Source organism: Takifugu rubripes, chromosome 17 (assembly GCF_901000725.2).
Source record: "Takifugu rubripes chromosome 17, fTakRub1.2, whole genome shotgun sequence".
In the NCBI taxonomy this organism is placed as follows: Eukaryota; Metazoa; Chordata; class Actinopteri; order Tetraodontiformes; family Tetraodontidae; genus Takifugu; species Takifugu rubripes.
The window spans coordinates 16,436,491-16,456,447 of NC_042301.1; the positions used below are offsets into that span (position 1 = coordinate 16,436,491).

At 47.4% G+C, this 19,957-nt stretch overlaps 1 protein-coding gene across 5 annotated transcripts in view; it reads left to right on the forward strand.

Moving 5' to 3' along the window:
• The first annotated feature begins 1,872 nt into the window (after positions 1-1,872).
• plppr2b (phospholipid phosphatase related 2b) overlaps positions 1,873-19,957 on the forward strand; it is a 29,313-nt gene continuing 11,228 nt past the window's right edge. The window contains exons 1-4 of one of the 5 annotated variants that reach the window (XM_011613098.2): positions 1,875-2,027; positions 3,488-3,906; positions 6,906-7,016; positions 18,626-18,814. In XM_011613098.2, the coding sequence (XP_011611400.1) occupies positions 6,906-7,016; positions 18,626-18,814 (300 nt within the window). In that variant the 5' untranslated portion in view covers positions 1,875-2,027; positions 3,488-3,906. Of the gene's footprint in view, positions 2,028-3,264; positions 3,907-6,905; positions 7,017-18,523; positions 18,815-19,957 lie in introns of those variants that run through there. The other 4 variants (XM_011613099.2, XM_029851276.1, XM_029851278.1 and 1 more) reach the window with 4 other exon arrangements.

Below are 19,957 nucleotides of genomic sequence, written 5' to 3' on the forward strand. Positions count from 1 at the left end.
GTGCTTGTTGGGTCAGCCAGAACCCGAAGAACACCACAAAAGTATTTATGTTGCTTCTTTATTCACCGACTCCCAGTGGTGGGTATTTGAGTGTGCCTTGCTCAAATGGATGCTAGGATGCCCCGTTAATGAGAGCATTGGTGTGAAATAGCAGGAGAAGCAACTTGAGAACACTTAAACGGAACAGTTATCGTTTGGTTGTCTATGGTTCCATCAAATCTGTGATACAAGGCGTAGAAAGAGCTCGCTGTCCTCAGATTAGATCACCCCCGACGTCTCCAGCGGTGATTTTATCCTCCCAGACGGGGCGTGTAATTTCAGACTGCTTCTCCCATTCGGATAAACTGGTTCCTGATAACCCGTTCAGCTGGCTCAGTGTTTGGAAATGACACAGAGGGACACTTTCTCAGATGCATTCAGATATTGTGACACGGTAAATTATCTTCTCCTGATGAGTCCTGTTGGGGGGAAGCTGGATTAAGAGTCAAGTATCAGAACTCAGTCATTAAAAAAGCTTTCATTTTTCTTGTCACTGACTAGATTCACAGCAGCTGTGTTCATTTTAACCTGTGTGTGCTTTGTCCCACCGTTCTATATTTATCTATATCTCTTGAAAATTACAGTCTATTGAGCTGAGTGTTAATTCTACGTCTGCGTATAAACCCTCAAAACTATTGTCTCACTACATCTGGTAGCTTCATCAACCCAACTGCAGTTTCTTCCTAATAATCCCATTTTGCTAAAAATCTGATTAAATCTTTATGTCTGAAATTCCCTTGCATGACGGTTTGAAGTATGAATGTCCTTGGCTCACATCCACGGCGATGCTGTATGAAACGAGCACATCCACTTACTTGGCCTACTTCTTGTTTCCCAAGATAAGAGTGAGCTTTCACACGAGCTCCAAGCTAGCGGGGGCATGTGCGCTAATACAGAGTTCTACTTTTAAAAGTGTCAAAACTGTCTCCCTGTCATTTCTGTGTGCGTTCAGGAGAGGACTGTTAGTGAGAGGAGATAAAAGTGGAAATTCCAGGAAAAATATACAAACCCAAAGGTTCCCGTGACGACGCAATGCTGCAGCTTCACCACTTTTACCATGACGGTGCAGAAACCTTTCACCACAACATCCCAAAGACACCTTCAACTGGTTCCTGGTGGGGGGGGTGCACTCACAAGTTTGTCCCATCGTTAGCTAAAATTTCTCAATCAGCCAGTCCAGTCTCTGGTGGAGGAAGTCCAGCCAAGTTCTACTCATCCTGCTATTATGCCTCTGCCAGCCGAAGTGATTCATCCCTCCATTACAACCTGCTGCAACAGTAACGTTGGGACAATGGCGCCTGAACAGCCACGGCCACGTGTCATTGTTCAGCCACAGTCTCGTTATGCACCGTCCATTCATGCACCGGCACCTTTTTAGCTCCCCTGCTTGTTTGTGCTCGTGCGCCTTGTTCACCAGTAAAGGTCAGGCTGATTTATCGCGCACAGATATTTTCAGTAACGCAGCAACCTTTGGAAAGGCCGGGTGTCGCCGCACCAGTTACTTTGTGTGACCGTCCCCATATTATGGTCAAAAAAATGTATTAATGACACAAAGGACTTGGGTTGATGGGCTGAAACATCAAAGGAACGCCAGGTTTCTTAATGATAACGTCTTATCTGGTGTGACGGGGGTCTCAGACGCAGGGTGCCGCGGTGCAGATGCAGAATTGTCCCACATGCATCTGTTCCTCCCAGGGGCACTGGCCTGGAAAGAGCGGGTAAAGGGGGGTCCAGAGAGGACAGGTGTGCTGCAAGAGTACATATGGCTGCAGCCACGCGCGTCGGTTTGTAGGTCACATGTGCCCACCTCTGTGTTTTTGCTCTATTTCCAGATCCAACCTCTCCGGCATCGCCTCCTCCCCCGATAGATCCTGTCTTTCATAATGTATCACGCTATCCGAGCCACTTAAATTCATGCATCCCATGATGAGGCCTGGCAGACGTACGTAAAGGAGGAGGACGTGCGGCTGAAACGTGCACGAGCGTGCGTAAGTGTCACTCGGTGTCTTTGCAGATAAGAGGTTGTGGGAAAATCAGGACAGAACGACTCTAAAATAGTGACGCAACACGTGCTGCCTTAGTATTAAGACCACTTAAAGACAAGATCAGTGGGGGAAACGGTTTTTAAATACCAGGATAGTGATGAGTCCAGCGACAATAAGCGTGTTTTAGAGTAAATCCTGGTGCCCCAAAGGTTGGGGGCACGGCCATGTATGCGTCTACACCACGCCTGTCCTCTCTATATGCACATTTGATTGCTGGATATTCCAATTTATGCAAGCAGCATGTTACCATGGGAACTATGACATCTTAGCAGTCTCAAAAAGGAGACCTTTTACTGTGACTGGTCCGCGTTTCCTCTCCAGCTGTGAGTGATTTGAGAGGAGAACAAAAGGGTGGGCAGATTTAATAATGCTGTTTCCTCTAATATCGGCCGCCTTAAAGGGCCTCAAACCCGTCTTGAAGAGAAAACCTTTGCATATTTCATTCCCGCTCTTGGAGTGGGATATTTTTATCTCTCCTAATGCCACAGAATATTCTCATTCCAAGATTTACCATAATAATCCCACTCGAGCCACAGCTCAAATGGGAGCACCTCTCATGGTGAACTGATTACATCGAATTCTCTGGTAAAATCTTGGTGATGCAAATCTACTTTCTCACAATCTGTAATAAATGTATTTTTGTGGAAATACAGCAGAACGCTGGTGGCTTCTAAAGCTTTAAAATAACGCCTGTGATGACAATACCAACATGAGCATGCTGTCACCCTCGGAAACACACACACACACACACACACACACACACACACACTCATCCTTTGCTCTCTATGACTGTCCTGTAATTAGGCACTCATGCAGGCACATGTGCACGACGGCTCATGTGCACACACACCCACACGCACATAATAGCTCACCAACGTGCACTCACACTCTCCTATAGCTCCTGCCGCTATCTTCTGCGACCAGCAAAGTGGTTTTCTCGGGGTACTAAAGTGCACCGCATCTTTTTGCCGCTTTCTTCATCATCCGAATCGCTCCCTCTCTCTCTCCCTCTCTCTCTCTCCCTCTCTGTACCTCTCTCTCCCTCGCTCTCTCCCTCTCTCTCTCCTCTCTCTCTCCTCTCTCTCTCCTCTCTCCCTCTCCTCTCTCTCTCCCCCTCTCTCCCCCTCTCTCTCCCTCTCTCTCTCTCTCTCTCTCTCCCTCGCTCTCCCTCTCTCTCCCTCGCTCTCTCCCTCTCTGTCCCTCTCTCCCTCGCTCTCTCCCTCTCCTCTCTCCTTTATCCCTTCCCGTTCTATCTCCCCACATTCTGACTGCTCTCACTCTCCTCACCAGCTGTCTTCTTCTGCCTTTCCCTTTTTCCCTCATGCTCTTTTCCTCATTTCTCTTTTTACTTGCATGCACGGCTACAGATGCACACACACATGCTCTTCTCTTTCTTTCCTCAGTGCTCCTCCTCCTATCAGCTGGGAACGGCAGAAGGACCGAGGAATCTCCCTCACTAGCCTGTGGATCCCTTCACTTGACTAATTAGCCTTGAAGTGCTGCTGAAGATCATTATATTTAGCTTATTGACCCAGTGGCGGAGTGCAGACAGATATAGACTGGCTGGCTGAGTGCTGGGTGCCTGGTAGTTTGGTGAGCCCTCTGTCTCTCTTTATTCGTCGCTGGGGGGGGTTCTCAGTGGTGGAGCGGTGGAAGTGAGGGGCAGGTTTGCTTTGAAAGAGATGCCAAGGCGGTAGAGCGGACAAAAAGAGGTAAAGACTACAGAATGGGATCCTGCTTCCGGAGCAAATCCTTGTAGACGAGCCGACTCGGAGAACGGTCACTCTGCAACGGAGCTGCCTTCAAGATACAGAGATTAAAGGTGAGAGCTTTTCAGATTGTGTTTAAAAAGGGGCCACATAGAGGAAGAAGTGATGCTCTTTTAACTGTGTGCGTGTGCATGTCTCTGAGAGGGGGTGGGGTGGGGAGAGGGATTCTGTCATATCTGTGACCCACATTGTTGAACCTCAAGTGAAGCACGGGGGGGGGGATCTGTGCAGGACGCTCCATCTCTCTCTCTCTCTGCTTTACACACACACACACACACACACACACACACAGTACAGAAAGTGTTTCTGCATAACCAACGAGTGCACGTGCAGCAACATTTTTAGAAATGACAAGTAGACGTCTCATGAATAAGAGGAAGATATGAGGTTCAGTGTGTGTGTGTGTGTGTGTGTGTGTGTGCGTGTGCATGCACCGGGGAAATGGCAGAGATCTTGTATTTCTTGCTATGGTGCCAGTGCGAGGCTTCAGGATGCGCATCATTGTCAGCAGCATTGGACAGCGACACAAGAGACGATTAGTGACGCCAACCTTAAGCCTGATTCCTTCTCACTGCTTCTGAGGGCAGCAGCATAAAGGCAGACCTAAATACAGTATTAAGAGTCCTCCTTTGTGTTGCTGTGTGTGTATTTTCAGTCTTTTATTCCTCTGCCACGATCTGTACACCCTTTTGTCTGCTTCCCACCGTTGAGTGTCATTAAAGTGATCAAAGCACCTTCTGCAGTTCAGACTGGATCAGCACAGCCAGACGTTCAGGTTGAGGCTTCACAGCATCATCGTTATTCCAGGGAGACAGACAGGAGACAGAAAATAAACACAGCATAAAAGACTTTCTTTCTTCTCAAACAGTTTGGCTGTGGATGAAATACTTGGAATTTTGTATCAGATTCACTCCAGTATTCTCTATCCGTTGTTGTGCGGATGGGAAGCTAGCTTTGATAGAAGGGAAAGTTAAATTGGCACAATAAAATAAGTCAGCCAAGCCAAGCAGTTGTGGCACAAGCTAAGGTGATGTCCTCCTACCAGTGGAAACCATCGACTGTGGAGACCCAGCATGAATAAACCAGCGTGCGAGCTCGTTCGACCCCTCATCATAGTTGCTCCACCCCTCGTTATGGTTTCTCCACCCCTATTATGGTTGCTCCACCCCTCGTTATGGTTGCCCCGCCCCTCATTATGGGGGTTGTTGAATCATCCCCTGACACAACGGGGGTTCGTTAGTAGCCTCTTCTCCTGGGGAGGTTCATCAATACTGTATTGTAAAGAGGTGAGAGGTGAGGTCTCAGAGCTCCACCTCTGGTTAATGATGGTTTCCAGGTTGACAAAGACGTGTTAATGACCTGGAACTGGTTCAGTACCTGGAACTCCCCAACAGTCAGAACTGACGCAGCCTGTTGGACGAGGGTGAAACGCCTTCATGGCGCTCTAACAGTCCAGCTGCTGTGATTCCACCAGCAGAACCAGCCGTCTGTGAGCAGATCCATAGGTCCAGATGTGGTGCTGGCGGTCTCTACAGTCATTTCTGCCTCGTTTTTCATGCTTTTCCTGACAATTCCGTCATGTTGCATGTTGCTGCAGCGGTGAACGAAGACCTTCTTCAGTCGGATTTCAGATCTAAACCTGAATCTGAAGTTCTTCAGTTTGCATTTTAACTCTCTGTGAACCTCGGACCTGGAAGCGTGTCGACCTCTGATTGAATCCGCCTCCTCTCTGATCAAAACCATCATCGACTGCACGAAGCGCTGAGTCGACAGGCGGAGTTCTCGCCCTCAGCCATCGAGACAGCGAGACCGTTGTTGGCTAGGAGATGAGCGGGAGAGTGACGGTTGCTGTTGGACTCCTGTTCAGACCACTCGGGGATTTCTCTTTTGATTTGTAAACTGCAGTTTTTGCAAATTCATTTATTCTCCATCGACTCTTTGAAAGGACCAGATGTTGACATCTTTCGGCATCTTCATGCTCCGCATCTATGAGGCCGGCCGTTCTTCTCTGCCTCCTGCCACTCCCGCTTTGGGAGCTGTTTTTGTTCATCCTCCACCTGTTATCTCCTCACTCTCTGTTGTTTCCCCACTGCTGAGGCTGCGGGCTTTAGACTCCAGCGCCCTTCACTTCTGAGGAGTCTCACAACGTCGGCATCATGACTTTGTCTCCCTCTTATCTTCTTCTGTCAGGCTTTTGTTTTTGATCAGCGCTCCTCTGTTTCCAGTCTGCTTCTCCTCCTTTCAACCTCATTTCTCCTTCCCTGCCATCCTCGCTGATTGCCTCCCCTCGTACCCACCAGCCCACCTGTTTGTCTGCTTTTTTCTATGAGCAAAAGTGTTTTTTCTTGACCACCGTTGCATCATTTTCTTCATGAGAATTAGGATCTAATTAGGGTCTAATTGCATCTTTCAGGAGAGTGCGAGGCCTTTTTAGCTTCCACATGTCTGTAAACTTGTACTTATCTTTTTCTGTTCGACAGCCCCTCTTGAGGTAATAACATAATTACTCTATGAAATGATGGCATAAAATGCTAATTTTATTTCCTTTCAGTCCTGCAGTCAACAGTGGTGAAGCGTTAGCTCTTCTTTTTCTTCAGCAAAATATGAGGAAAGCAGGAAAAAGAAATGCAATTATTTAGGTGTTTTATTTTTTTAAAAAGGACACTTAATTATGTGCATTAAAGCTTCCACTCTAATAATGATTAGTGAGTTGTTGATAGCATGTTGTTGCTACAGGCTGGTTAATTTCAGAGCACGTAGCGCTAGCTAACAGCATTATTTACTGTATAGTGACCATAATTCATGTTTTTGCCTCTTTCCTGTCATTTTACACGCATCACTATTCAAATGATTTCCTGTTAACATCTTTTACACTCTGGAGTTTTTTAAAACTTCAGGAAAGAATTTAGTCAGTCATGAGTTTGAAAGTTTGACGTTGCCTGGTTGCAGACCACGTTTCTCACATTGCAGCGTGCGCCGGCTCCACAGTCCTTTGTTGTAATGTCTCGTGAAGACTTGTTCTATACAGATCTTTTGATCTTTTAACCCACAGATGGTTGGAGGTCAGCGGACTGCACAGAGGAGGGTGACGAGCAGCTTTCCAGAGGACAGAAGCTTGCAAAAGTCCAGCACCTACATAGTGCCATGTTTCCTCTTTGTGGAGGTGAGCCGCATGTTCTGTCCTTGTGAGACTTATTCTCTACGCTAGCGGACTGTCATCCATGGACGTCACCTGTTCAAAAAGGGTTAAACGTCATCGATCCCATAACTTAGGTCCCCTTCATGTTGCGAGTGCTCTTGAAAACGCTCCCTCCCTCCCTCGTTTTACACCTTTTTCACGGCTGATTAGCGACGGTTACCTCTGTGTGTCAATTAAAGCCGGTGCTGATTCGGTGGTACTGACTCCCACAACTTATTGATTTGATTAATTTCACAACAAATGGGTAATTACCCTAATTCCACGGATCATTTAGGGATAACATTGAGTTGGAAGTATTTATGTTGGAAATGGGTCCCTCTCGAGTGACCCTTTTGCTCATAAGCTACTTTTCTCTATTCCTACCCTCTTTTTCTCTTCCCACGAATATTCTTCCGTAATCCCTAAATGACCCGATGGAGACGCTCATCGCCTCAGCTGCATTTCCTAATTAATTGGCCTAATTAACAGTGGAAACCCAATTAGCCCGTGCTGTTGCTTTACACACTGAGCCTTCAGGTCCTGCGAGCTGTATCAACAATGGCTGATTTAGCAGGTTCCTGCCTGCTGAAACTCCTTCCTTGTGTCTGAATTCAGCCTGATGTGAGGCCACGTTTTTGGTTCAGGCTAAACTATGAAAACGTCGAGGCTGGAGGAGTCAGAAGTTCAGGGAGATACGAAAGGGTTTCCACAAACTGTGACAATCCCGTTTGAGAGCCGCCCGTGTGTCTTTTTAGGCCCGCTGTCTTTCACGAACCGCGTCTTCCTCTGCCACATGAAATGTCCGACGGCCTTTAAACGCACCCCTGCCAGAGCCGTGCTCCGCATCACGCAGTCAAAGCAGGATTTCACACATTTAATCTGGCTTCTATCATCCCATCAGGCTGCTTTGGTCTCCTGAAGTTCTATCATGTTTTGAATCTACAGTATGTCTCAGTTTAAAGATCTCCGTACTCCCCCCCCACCCGCCCCTCCTCCACGTCTCTTGAGAACTTTCTAATCACCTTTTCTATGGATCCCCCTCATTGCTCCACTCAAGGATTTCCCCCCTTAAGTAATTCCATCTGTGGCTCTCTCTATTATTCCTGTGCACTTGTAAAGCCTCATCTTCTCCACCCACTCAAGCCCTGCCTGTTGTTGCCCTCATTCCTCCTCGTTTCTCAGACGCAGCTCAGCCATGTTACCAGTGAGAGCTCCATCACTGCTGCCGCTATCATGAGTATTAGTTCTTCCTTTTACGCCTCCTTCGCTCACCTGATGTCAGAGGCAGAGTGGTGGCTCTGTGGTTTCCTCTGGTTTCTGCTACAGCCCGTCAGATCCATCATGGATGCCGGCCCCGGTCACTTCACTCACCTCTGATATTGCTGAAACTGTATTTTGAGTCTAATGGCCATGGGTGAGAGGGCAGTTTAATGCCCCCCACACATGCTCGTACTGAAGCATCGTACTGTGGAGCGGTTCCCCCGGAGGGCAGTCACTCCTTCCTGGTTACATCAGCATCTCATTACTGCGTTTCTTTGCTCTGTCTTTTTCCCTTGTGATCTCTTCAGTGAACCCTGCCTTCTTTCTTCCTCTCTTTTCCTCATAGTTTTTTTTTTTATTGATTAGATCCCCCCTCCCCACCCCCCCGGGAATAGTAGATTTCATAAATGGGATTTTAGGCACCAGCGTGGAAAGCAGCCACCCCTAAAAACTGTCCTGCCTGTTTGTTGCCTGTGATTCTCTTCTGGATTTTTAGGGTCTAGTTGATGCTCTTGTTGTTGCTTGATGCTGCTGCGGTCGTGCTGCCAAAGACCCAGAGTCTGGTCAGCGTTGGACCACAGACATGGCTTCAAAGGAGCCTCCTGGAGATCTGTGTGACGCTGCTGGTTCCTGACTTGCTGGAGGCACCAGTGTGTGGAAGGCACATCCTGTTGTTGTGGCCCAGTCGTGGCGGATCCCTGTGGTGTCGGCTGTCATAGAAGTAGTGGATGCACCTTAGCTGTTACTGACAGCACGGAGCCGCCGCAGCGCTCACTTTGTGCCTCGGTTCACAGCCTCCTCCTGTGACACCGCGAGCGAACAGACCACACGATGATTCACATCCTAAAATCAGTCGGCCGGATTTCTGTTACCAATGCGGTGCTCGTTAGAGGTTTCCGGAGGTACTGACGCTCTTTGAATTATTCCTAAAGGATACACAACGTCAGACTGTGCCTTCACTCATGGGTGGATGGTTTGAACTGGCCGTCGGAGCAGCGCCATAGAATGTCGTCAGTGTCTTTGCTGCATCGTTGGTCATCCACGAAGCGTTCACAGTCACTTCCTCCGAGGACTGATGATGACTGCTTGCTCCGGGGCCGGGCTCTGCATGTCTGTATATGGACGAGACACAATCTTGAGTGTAATAGATGCTTTATAAATGAACAAATGCTTTTAGATTAGCTACAGCTATTTAGCTATTAACCTGCAACAATCTTGAATTTTGCAAGTGTTGGTGACAAAAAGTATTCTGACCTCGTGTTAGAGCTGTAAAACAAGAGATTCTAGTATTTCTGGTTGTGTTCTGTTCGTGATGTCCTAGCTAATTGTTGCACATGCTAAACTTTATGGGCTTTTGATATCTTCCTTCGGTTGCTATAAAAGAGAACTTCCTGGGTGCTGAAAAACAGCCTGAATGCATCAGGTCTGCAGTTCTTTACAACAAAACATCTTCTCTGGATGAGCCTTTTGTTTCATCCTCATTCCCTGCTGGTTTCAGCGCTGCCTCCGTGCAGCTTCTACCTCCCGGCTATGCATTTGCTGTATGTGTTTAGCCTTTTCTGGAGATGTTTAGCTCCACACTGCTGTTTCTTTAAAATGGTTTTTCTGCACTCATTTTCATACAGATTAACTTCTGTATATGAAAAGCAGTTTGCATGATTTAACCTTTAAAATCATTTCATTAAAAAAACAACAACTTCCATTAAACTTTTATTATTCCAGTACTTTTATCTTAATGCTGCACTTAATACACAACTCACAAAAACACCATTTGTGAATTTGGTACCACGTTTTACAGGGTTTTGATTTGCAGCCCCGCCGGAGTTCCGGCGCTACCGTCAGCCCGTCACTAGAGGGCGCTGTGCTTGCTGAGAAGGAGGCCTCGTCACTGATGTGGCTTATGGGAGCAGCACAAGTGTTTGTATTCACCTCCAGCGTGTCCACTTTGCCTCCCTGTCTGTGTCTGAAACTGGTTGTGTAGAGCGAATCATGATCCAGGCTGGTACGGCCGTTTATGCCTTTCATGTACGCGCTCAATCACATCTTAATCACTGACTGAGCCACAAAGGGTGCAGAATCAGAACAAAACAAAGCAGATTTTGCTTGAGAACCACTCTTCAACTTCTCCACATTTCCCGAAGGTCACATATAAAGCCAAGCCGTTGCTGGTTTCCTCCGCCACGCCGCTCGTCTGTAGCCGTCTGTGCAGCCGCATCAGTCTGCGTGGCTGCAGGCAAAGGACCCAAAGGCCAACGTGATCATCATTTTAGGCACACTTCTTTATTCACATCTTAGCCTGAAAGAAGATTATTGTGCAGGTGGATCATTTTCGCAGAATTTCTAGCCATTATTGATTTCCGCTCCAGGGCCGAGAGAAACGATTCGTCAAGGCCGAATCTATTTTCAGACGCAGGTGTTTTAAGTTGAGAATAGAATTTATGTTTTGGTGCACACACACATGCACACAGCACGCATTATCTCCTCATTATCCATAGGATTCCTGTTGACTAGTCTTCAGGCCCAAGACCAAATCATTTTCAACAGAATACAGATCATATAGGCAATATTCTATATGCTGATCTTTTATATATAATTGATCCATGATTGCTGAGTGTCGCTGCTGCAGGCAACAGCTGAACAGCCTGTAACAGAGGCAGGTCTGATTGTAGACGTTTAATTATTTTACTACCTTTATTTGCAAAAAGGACATTAAAATGCTGAACAAAAGCAAATTTATTTAGTTATGTAGAAATGCATAGACATACCCGGCGTATCTGAGCTGCAAATGACACGTGCTGATCACTGAAATGGCCCTGCAGGCTCTGAGCCCTGAATCATGTCTGTGCATGAGGCTGTAGCGACTCTGGTTTTTTCCTCTTTTTTGGATGCGGGGGCACGTTTGCTCAGGGACTTTGTAGCATTATGTGACCGCGGTTGTCGTGGAGAGAGGATGAAGTGAGGGGGTTTGCTCAGGCTCTCTTTCATTATTTTTTTTAGATGGAAATGTGTTTTGTACATATTGTCCGAGCATCATCACAGTTTAGGAAACAGTCTGAATGGTAGCTGACAGAGAAGGAGGAGGGAGCGAGAGCAAAAGCTACAGAAATGATAAACGCGTGATGTGATCCACTGCTTGCTCCTGCTTTCTCTATATATTTTACCCTTTCCTGCTTCACACTCATATATCCTCATTTATTGTCTTCGTCTCTCTTCTGTCTTTTGCTCCTCTGCTGCCTTCCAGACTTTATTTCCCAGTGGCACACTCCACGCTGCTCGGGTACTTTCTGTGATATACTAATGTTTCATTACCATTTAATCTATCGGTTTATCTCCCTCTTCTTTCCCTTCTTCTGTGCCTCCCAGTCCACTCTTTAAGGCTCTTATCACTTTTGCCTGCCCGCTGTTTCCCATCACTCAGCTCATCTATCTTGCGCTTGTCTCCATTAGTGTGTTGTAATACCGCCCGTTCAACACCAGGGGGCAGTCGAGACATTCATTGGCTCAATTTGTTGCTGTTGTGACGTGGCAGGATTGATGGCAGATGATTCACGCCCCAACCCATTTTTATTCCATAACGACATTTACGGCCCCCGGGTCACATTTGCTGTGTAAAATTGACACAGTGCTTTAACACTTTTATTTTGCACTGAAACCATAAACAACACTTGTAACCAGGGGTGGTCTGTGTACATGTCTAAATTCAAGTTTGCTTGCAGGCAGCTGAGCAGGTCTGGTCTAATATCAGATATATATCCTGGATACATATATCTGGATATGTATCTGCATTGTTAATTGTTTGTTTGTCTGATTGTTTTTTTAATATGTACCATCCTTTCATCATGGGGCCAGAGACAGGGAATCTATGATCACATGCTTTGTGATTTTAGAAGCTCATTATAAATTCAAATCAACAAAAATGATGAGATGCATGGCTGTCTTCTGCAGCCTTTCATTTTTAACCGATGCATGAACTTGTCTGATATTAATGTTTGTTGGCAAATCAGAGTTTTAGCCAGACACTTATTGTTTGAGGCTGAGATTTCCCTTCGGCTGATGTGTGGTCTGTTCACCAACACACAACAGGTAGACGGAGACATTTAGTGCAGACAGAGGTCAAACGGAGGTCAGTCAGAGGTCAGATACAGAGGCTCTGTCACATTGGCAGTGTCAATGCAAACATTTGGGTCACGTTCTGAAGAAAAAGTTTCGCACTATTTGCATGAAGAACATGGAGTGACTGATCTCATCCATTTAGCTCCCTTGCCACTGGGCCTCATGCCCTTTTTTAGCTTCACTTAAAGTTATCTGACATACGGACGGAACGAGCTGGCAGCTATAGACGGTGCGTCATTTTTAAATGTAGCTGAAGGTTGTGAAGAGCTTGTTGCTCTATATGCATGTATGAGGAAGCTGCTATTATACAGCACTGGTTTGGTGTGCGTGCTTGTACAAGCAGCCTTTCCCCCTCGTGTCCATCTGCATCGTGGCCCAAGTCATGTCCCTTTATACAGTGTGACATTCATTTCCTCCCAGCTGGACGCCGTCACTTCGACTTCAGCCTCCATCCACACGTCCTCACCTTCTGCAAACACGTTTGACTTTATGTGTTGACTCTCCTGCCATCTGGCTGCTTCGCACTGGCCCTGTTTAGACACGCAGCGCTCACAGAACGGTCCCACGGAGATGTTCTCGTCACCTTCTCTGAATCCCACAACATTATTATTGTCAGACGTTTCTCCCTGAAAGGTCTTTGCGGGCCTCTTCTCCCTCTTCCTGTCACATTAGATCCATATTGTGATTTTCTTGCTTGTACTCACTTTGAAGTGCAGAGGTGTGAACAGTAATCCTTAATTATACAGTCCGATAAGTCTTCTGCATTTACTGGGTCACGCAGAAAAGGGTCATCATCTTAAATTTAGCTCATATTTACAAAGCCAGGTTTCGTCCCATGGCTCAATTTATACAGACATATTTTAGTAGCTAAATCAAAGTGGGTTCTCTTTGCATGTAATCCTCAATTTGTCATTTTTGTCAGTAAATCCAACCCAGATTTTGAATTTAGGAGCTGGCAAAAATAGATCAGCATGAGTCATTAAGGAAGAAAGCCGGTGTGGATGTCATACATACGATGAAGACATTTCCAGAGCGCTGCCCTTGAGCAAGGTAACGTGCCCGCTGAGCTCCAGCGCCGGGCCTCCCCGGGCGGGTCACTTGCTCTGACACCTCTCCCTCAAAATCTCTCTCTCACCTCTCTGCAGTGTCGCTCTGTGAAGATGATGTGCTCTCACAACGATTAGTGCACAGAAAATATACATTTTAAAGCCTTTAAACCCAGAAATCCATCCATCATGTACCACTTTATCCCTGCACGGGGTCGTGAGGGGGCTGGAACCTGTGAGAGGCCCCTGGATAAGTCACCGGCTCATCACAGGGATGACACAGAACACAAATGACCATTCCCACTCATATTTACACCTAAGGTCATTTTAGACTCACAAATGTGCCCGTCCCCCGGGTGCACGTCATGAAGCTGAAGACCCTGAGAGAAGGGAGCATGAGCTCCACGGAGAAAAGCCCCCGGCTTTCGAGAGATTTGAACCGTGAACACGAGCTGTGAGGCACCAGTGCTTTAAGTTTCAGATATCAAACATTCTCCTGGAGAACACTGGGAGGCACGTGCACGGCGGTGCAGCGGGGTGCACGGTGGTGCTGCGCGGTGCACGGCGGTGCTGCGGGGTGCACGGCGGTGCAGCGGGGTGCACGGCGGTGCTGCGGGGTGCACGGCGGTGCTGCGGGGTGCACGGCGGTGCAGCGGGGTGCACGGCGGTGCAGCGGGGTGCACAGCGGTGCAGCGGGGTGCACGGCGGTGCTGCGCGGTGCACGGTGGCTCCATAGCAGGGTTTATGGTTCGTTGGAATTTGCATGTTCTCCTCATATGCATCAGCTTGATTGGAGACTCGGTGTGACTGGGGTCCTGGGAGGATTCCTGCCTCCCAACCAGTGGACTGCTGGGATGGATCCCAGTATCCCAGGATGGATGGACAGACATTGCCCAGCTTAATGGATTCTGAAAGGTCATTGCTGATTTGGCTTTAAAGCATGAAACCGATGCTGAAGCAAAGAAGAATATGTTAAATAGTTGGCTGGCAGAAATGAATCCGAGGTTGGATGATATTTACGTGTCTGGATGCTACTCAGGAACTATTTCTGAACCAAAATCTTCTTTTTTCCAGATCAAACCGAAGTACGACCATTTTAAATGAGGGAATCAGATCAGGAAACTCTTTTGTCTGTTTGCTACCGTCAGTTTGATTTTATATTATGTAGAAATTCCGTTGAAGTTGGTGATTTGTTACTGAATGTGATTTATCTTGCTGGCAGGCCAGATGATCAATAAAACCTCAGCTATCAGGAGAGATTACTGACTATAAATCTTGCGCAGATACCAGAAGGCTACTCAAAATGAATTCCCACTAAATCCAGTGGCATTAGGGTAGGAACACAACAGTTCGATGCATTTTGGGGATTAAAACCTTTCAAAAGCTGTTTGTATGACTTAGTGGAGAACATGTTGTTTCCATGCAACGCTCTGAAGAGCGACAGGAGAAACACTTGACAATAACGACTTGGTGCTGGAGGAGGAACAAGCCAACAGTATCAAGTGGGGCAGATGCTACCCACACTGCACTGTGGATTCCAATGCACTTTGACAGATCTGGACTTTTAGGCACAACAAAGCAGAAATGAATCCACCCCGATTGGCTATTGTGAAAGTAAACAGTTTGCCTCCGCATGACGGAGTCAGCGTTGAGGCGGCTGGCCTGCCTCGCCCCTCTGCCCCTTTCGCTCGTCAGCGATGTCACGTTTGGTGAATTTGGGGGGGGGGGGGGGGGGGGGGGGGGGGGTTGGCTCTTTGGCTCAGATGCAGATTTGTTGTTCAAGGTGACCTGTGGGGGATGCGTCTCCATGCAAATTAGAAAACGGCAACTTTGAAAGCTAAAGTCGCTGTGACCTTTGGAGGCGGTCTAGCTGCGGGTGCAGAAAGTTGCTTATTGTTGGGACTGGAGGGAAATGTCATGAAGAGTAGAGTCTGCATGGGGGGGGGGGGGGGGCTGTTTCCTGTTTCACAGTTAAAAAGCATCTCGATGGCTCCTGTGGCTGGAAGCTTTACTTTCTTTTCTTTGTTTTCGTGATACTGAAAATTGTATTGTGGCGATCTGGTTGTAAAATCCTTCCTGCATGTATCCTGAGCTGCAACTTTGGGCTTTTCCTGAATCATTTCCCCGCCATGCGTTGTTGGAGCTGTCTGACTGACGATCGGGGCGCCCAGTACAATACTCAAGCAGCGCAGAAACACATGCAACATGACACGAATAATACCTTCGAGAGGTTTCCAGCACGTGTCTCCAAATGTTTGCTTAAACTTTGATGGCTGCTCGTAGCAGTCCCTCGCTCGCCGCCGCCCCCCCAACCCCAGCCGCCGCCGCCGGCTTTTCTCGGTCCAGATTTCTGTAGCCGGGCAACAATGGGAGTTAAAGCTGATGAGGAGAGTTGTTCAACACACAACGTGCCTGTGTCAGAGTTCCTCCTCAGACAGGGGAATGCACCCACACGCCCGCGGGCATGTTCGAAAACACTAGAGACAACACACGCCCACACGCTTGAACACACGGAGCTCCTGTAGTTTGCAACAAACAGGCGAAAAGGAAATGCAGCTCGGGATTCTATATATAAACGACAGCATCCTGGAGCTTATAGATTGCCAGAGTGCGTAGATACACGGACGTGTCTACTGTATTATTTGTCTTCAAGGCGTTGAAGGGTGCGAGATTTGTCACCGAATACATTACTGGGAAAACACAGGCAAGGAAGCGCACAGATCAGCCTCGATCTGCAGGGGATCTGCAGATTCCCAGCGTCCGCAGAGGAAGCGGCAGCCAAGCACGTCATGCTAAGAGTTTGAATTAGGTCACTGTTTTCTCCTCCCATCCTCATTGTCACCCCTCACTGCGGTAAAGCTGAAATGTGTTATGTGTAACAAGTCCCCCCCAGGCATTAGTCTAAGTGGGTACTCTGTCGCTTTGCTGGAGAGGATAAAGATGCTGCAGAAGGTTCTTTTCTTCCCTGGCGGTGTGTCCGTTTGCTGCCCCCCCCCCCCCACTCACTCCTCAAAACAAATAAGAAAAACAGAGCTAAAGAATGCAGCTGTTCCCTCCCCGTTGAGCGTTAATTGAGATCATCCTGCATGGTGAATTTCTGGAGTGTTGTCATCGCTGTAATGTTGCCAGGCAACCGGTGTAAAGTCGACTCCGATTCGTGGTGGGTTCGCCCGTAAAGACCCACCATGCTCGGTGCTTTGAACCTCGATTTGGGGGATGAAACCGAGAAACAACTTCACGCGACTCCCTCCGCAGAGATGACGTGTGTCTAGAAAAGACCGGCACACGTTCCATATATTCAAGACACACACTGTTAAAATGAGGCTCATGCATCACAACACATGATGTTGTCTCTTTTTGTGCACCCAAAGGAGCCCAGGAGGCAGATCACCATCATTTTAATGGCAGAAATCCAGATTCGTGTTGATTCATACGGGGCCTCCAGCTCCTCTGCTCCGACATGAACATGAGAGACAGGAGGGCAGAAAGAGAAACGCCGCTCGAGGGAACCGGGAAGAGACGACTGGGAGGTTAGAGGAATGACCTGAAATTCCGTTCTCTGGAGTTCTCTGCCACTAAACATTGAGACGGGTGGCAAAGGTTCAATCTGACATTTTGCCGGGCAATTCCGAGCTTAGTCCAAACACGGGAGCCTGACCAGAACATTTAAAGATCAAGATCGTTCACCAACAGGTGTGTGTGATGATCACATGACCTAGCTGCTAATCCTGTATCATGTCACTTGATTAAAAACCTCCATCTGTGGCTTCGGAAGCGTAACCTTGGCAACTGGTGGCAATGATCGGCACGTTATATTTTGCTGTAATGTGATTGGATCCGATTTTGCCGGTTTCCTCCTTATTTTCAGCTGCACACGCATGACAGGGATGGGATGACTGACAGGGAAGACACGTCCTTTCCACTGATTATTATTCCTTCACTAATTACCATCATTCATTATACATGCATGAGACAGGTGAAAAGGCCTGATTTGGCAAAGGTCAGTCTACCAATTTAATCAGAATCCGGCTCGGAAATCATAGAAAAAGTCTGATCTTGTCGTGAATATTTATAATCACCCCTATTTTGTATTTAATTCCACCGCATTACCATTCTAATGCGATAGCCTGTAAGAAAATTCCTAAAACTGTTAGCAACACCCACCAAACACTGCTGCCCTAATTCCGAAAGCCCGCTCCGTCTGCCAGCAGAGGCTCCCCGTGTTTTGCTGCTGATAAATTTCTCCTTCTCAGACAATAGAAGTTAATCAGGCAAACATTTTGACTAGGGATGACCCTAATCAGCAGCTTGCAAATAGATATGTGCAGATTTAGAAGTGCTCGCTGTGCTCGTAGCTCTCCCAGTGAGGAACTGGGACACGTGGCGAGGGTGCTGCCCACTGGACCGCAAAGGAAAACTTGTGTGCATCTGTCTGCGGGACAAAGCGGGGTTCTGGGTGGGGGGTTTCTGCTGCCTGCTCTGGTGAATAGCTAATCGTGTTTGAGAATGGGCTGGAAATAGCCGTGAAGGTCGTGCATCCCGGCTTGTGCTCCGCATGCAGATGAGCGAGGCACAGTCACAGAAGTTGTGCAAAGAGTCCCACATACATAATTTCTGCCACTGGCTTCTCCCAGTTGTGTCTTCTCTGGGTCTGTCTCGTCTTGCTTCTGCTCTTCCCCTCCTCCACTCTGCTCTTTTTCACCCCATCTGTTTTTTCACCCCCCCTCCCCTCCCCTCCCCTCCCTCGCCTCCCCGCCTGCTCTCATCCTCATTCACTTTTCCTTTTCCTCTGTACGCTGTTATTTCCTTTGATCGTACTCTGTTTGTTCCTACACCCTCCCACACTGCTTACTGACATTGGTGAAGGGATCTCTCTCGATCTGGATTTCTTCTCTATCTCATCATCCCTCTGTCTCTCTCTCTCCCTCTCTCATACTCTCTCTCTCTCCCCCTCTCTGTCTTTCTCCTCATTTCTCTCCCGCTGTCTCTATCTCTACCTCCCTCCCTTCTTCATCACCATCTCTTCACACTCACACATTACAGAAGCATCCATCATCTTTGCCGTGAGAAGGAAGGTTTTCTCCTTTTTTTTATATTTATTTTCTTGTTTTTCCCAACTCTTTTCCTCTCTCCGGATGCAGTTCTAAAACTGGAACCAATATGTTTTATTTCCAGCTGGTCATCATGGCAGGGACCGTTCTGCTGGCGTACTACTTTGAGTACACGGACACGTTCCCCGTGCACATCCAGGGCTTCTTCTGCTTTGACAAATCTTACTCCAAGCCATACCCAGGACCTGAGGACAACAGCAAGGCGCCACCTGTACTCGTCTACTCGCTGGTCACCGCCATCCCAACAGTGACGGTAAGTCTATGCCCAACTTGTTGAGAAAAGAGACAGAAAAAGGAAGGAACGTGTTAAGGCATCTCGCGGCAGACGTGGCACGACACGCTCACATGGAGCGCACATCCTCACCTGCACGTGGAGTTTGTGGACTGCACGAACGGAGAGCTGTGTGGGCGTGCGTCCTCATGGTCTCAGTGCTCCGTTTGTGTGAATGTGTTCTCTGTCATATCCATGGCAACGGGCACTATATTTGTCCTCTGTGGAACAGCGAGGAGAAATGGACCATATTTCAGGATTGCAGGCTATAAGATGACGTTCATTTATTAATTCTAATTGGCTCCCCTCGGTGTGCACAAGATCTCCATTTTTTTAATCAGTTTAATGTCTGTTGTATGTCTAAATGGCTGTTTGGAGGTAACATGTTCTTCATAGGTGTAGATTTATGTGGCAGAAAAAGAATTGACTCACTTTTTGTTGTAAACTGGATTAGTAGAGCAGCCGTACTTTCTTGCCAGTACATAGGGGTATTGTTAATAATGAAAGGTCTTTCCGATTCACCCCCATCCCCACTCAGGGACTCATAAGTTTGATGGGATTCTTTGGCATTATGCACATTAATATGATGATTTGTCAGAGCCACGAGTTCAAGAAACAACCAGGTACACACTCATCATTCAGAAAAGATATCTTTTGTGATGATGTATCTATTTACAGGTTAATTTGTGCCCTTTTTGGTTGGAATATTAAACAGTTGTTACTTCTGTTGCACCAAGACTTCCCTGTCTTTTTGCATGTTTGTTTGGAGGCTGTAATGGATGAAGGCTGCAGGGATCTGCTGGATGTGCAGAGTGGGAGAAGAGTGACATGATATCGCCTGGAGAACCAAGTGGCTTCTTTTATTCACAGAAGTCAGAGCATCTGTGTTCACGCTCGCTCCAAGATACCGCTGCAGCCCACCAGCCTCGGCTTGGGGAGTTTTTCAGAAAAAAAAACCCCAAAGTATCATCGTTTTTTTCTGGTTTGACTCAGACTTTAATCTTCTTTGAGTGACAGCTCAGTCAGTTCCCATAACAACATGAAACTGACTGTGCACCTCAGTTGTGAGTGGGTGATAGTTCCAAATGATTTCCCCCGTTCAGGACTCATTTTTTCTGCCTTGTC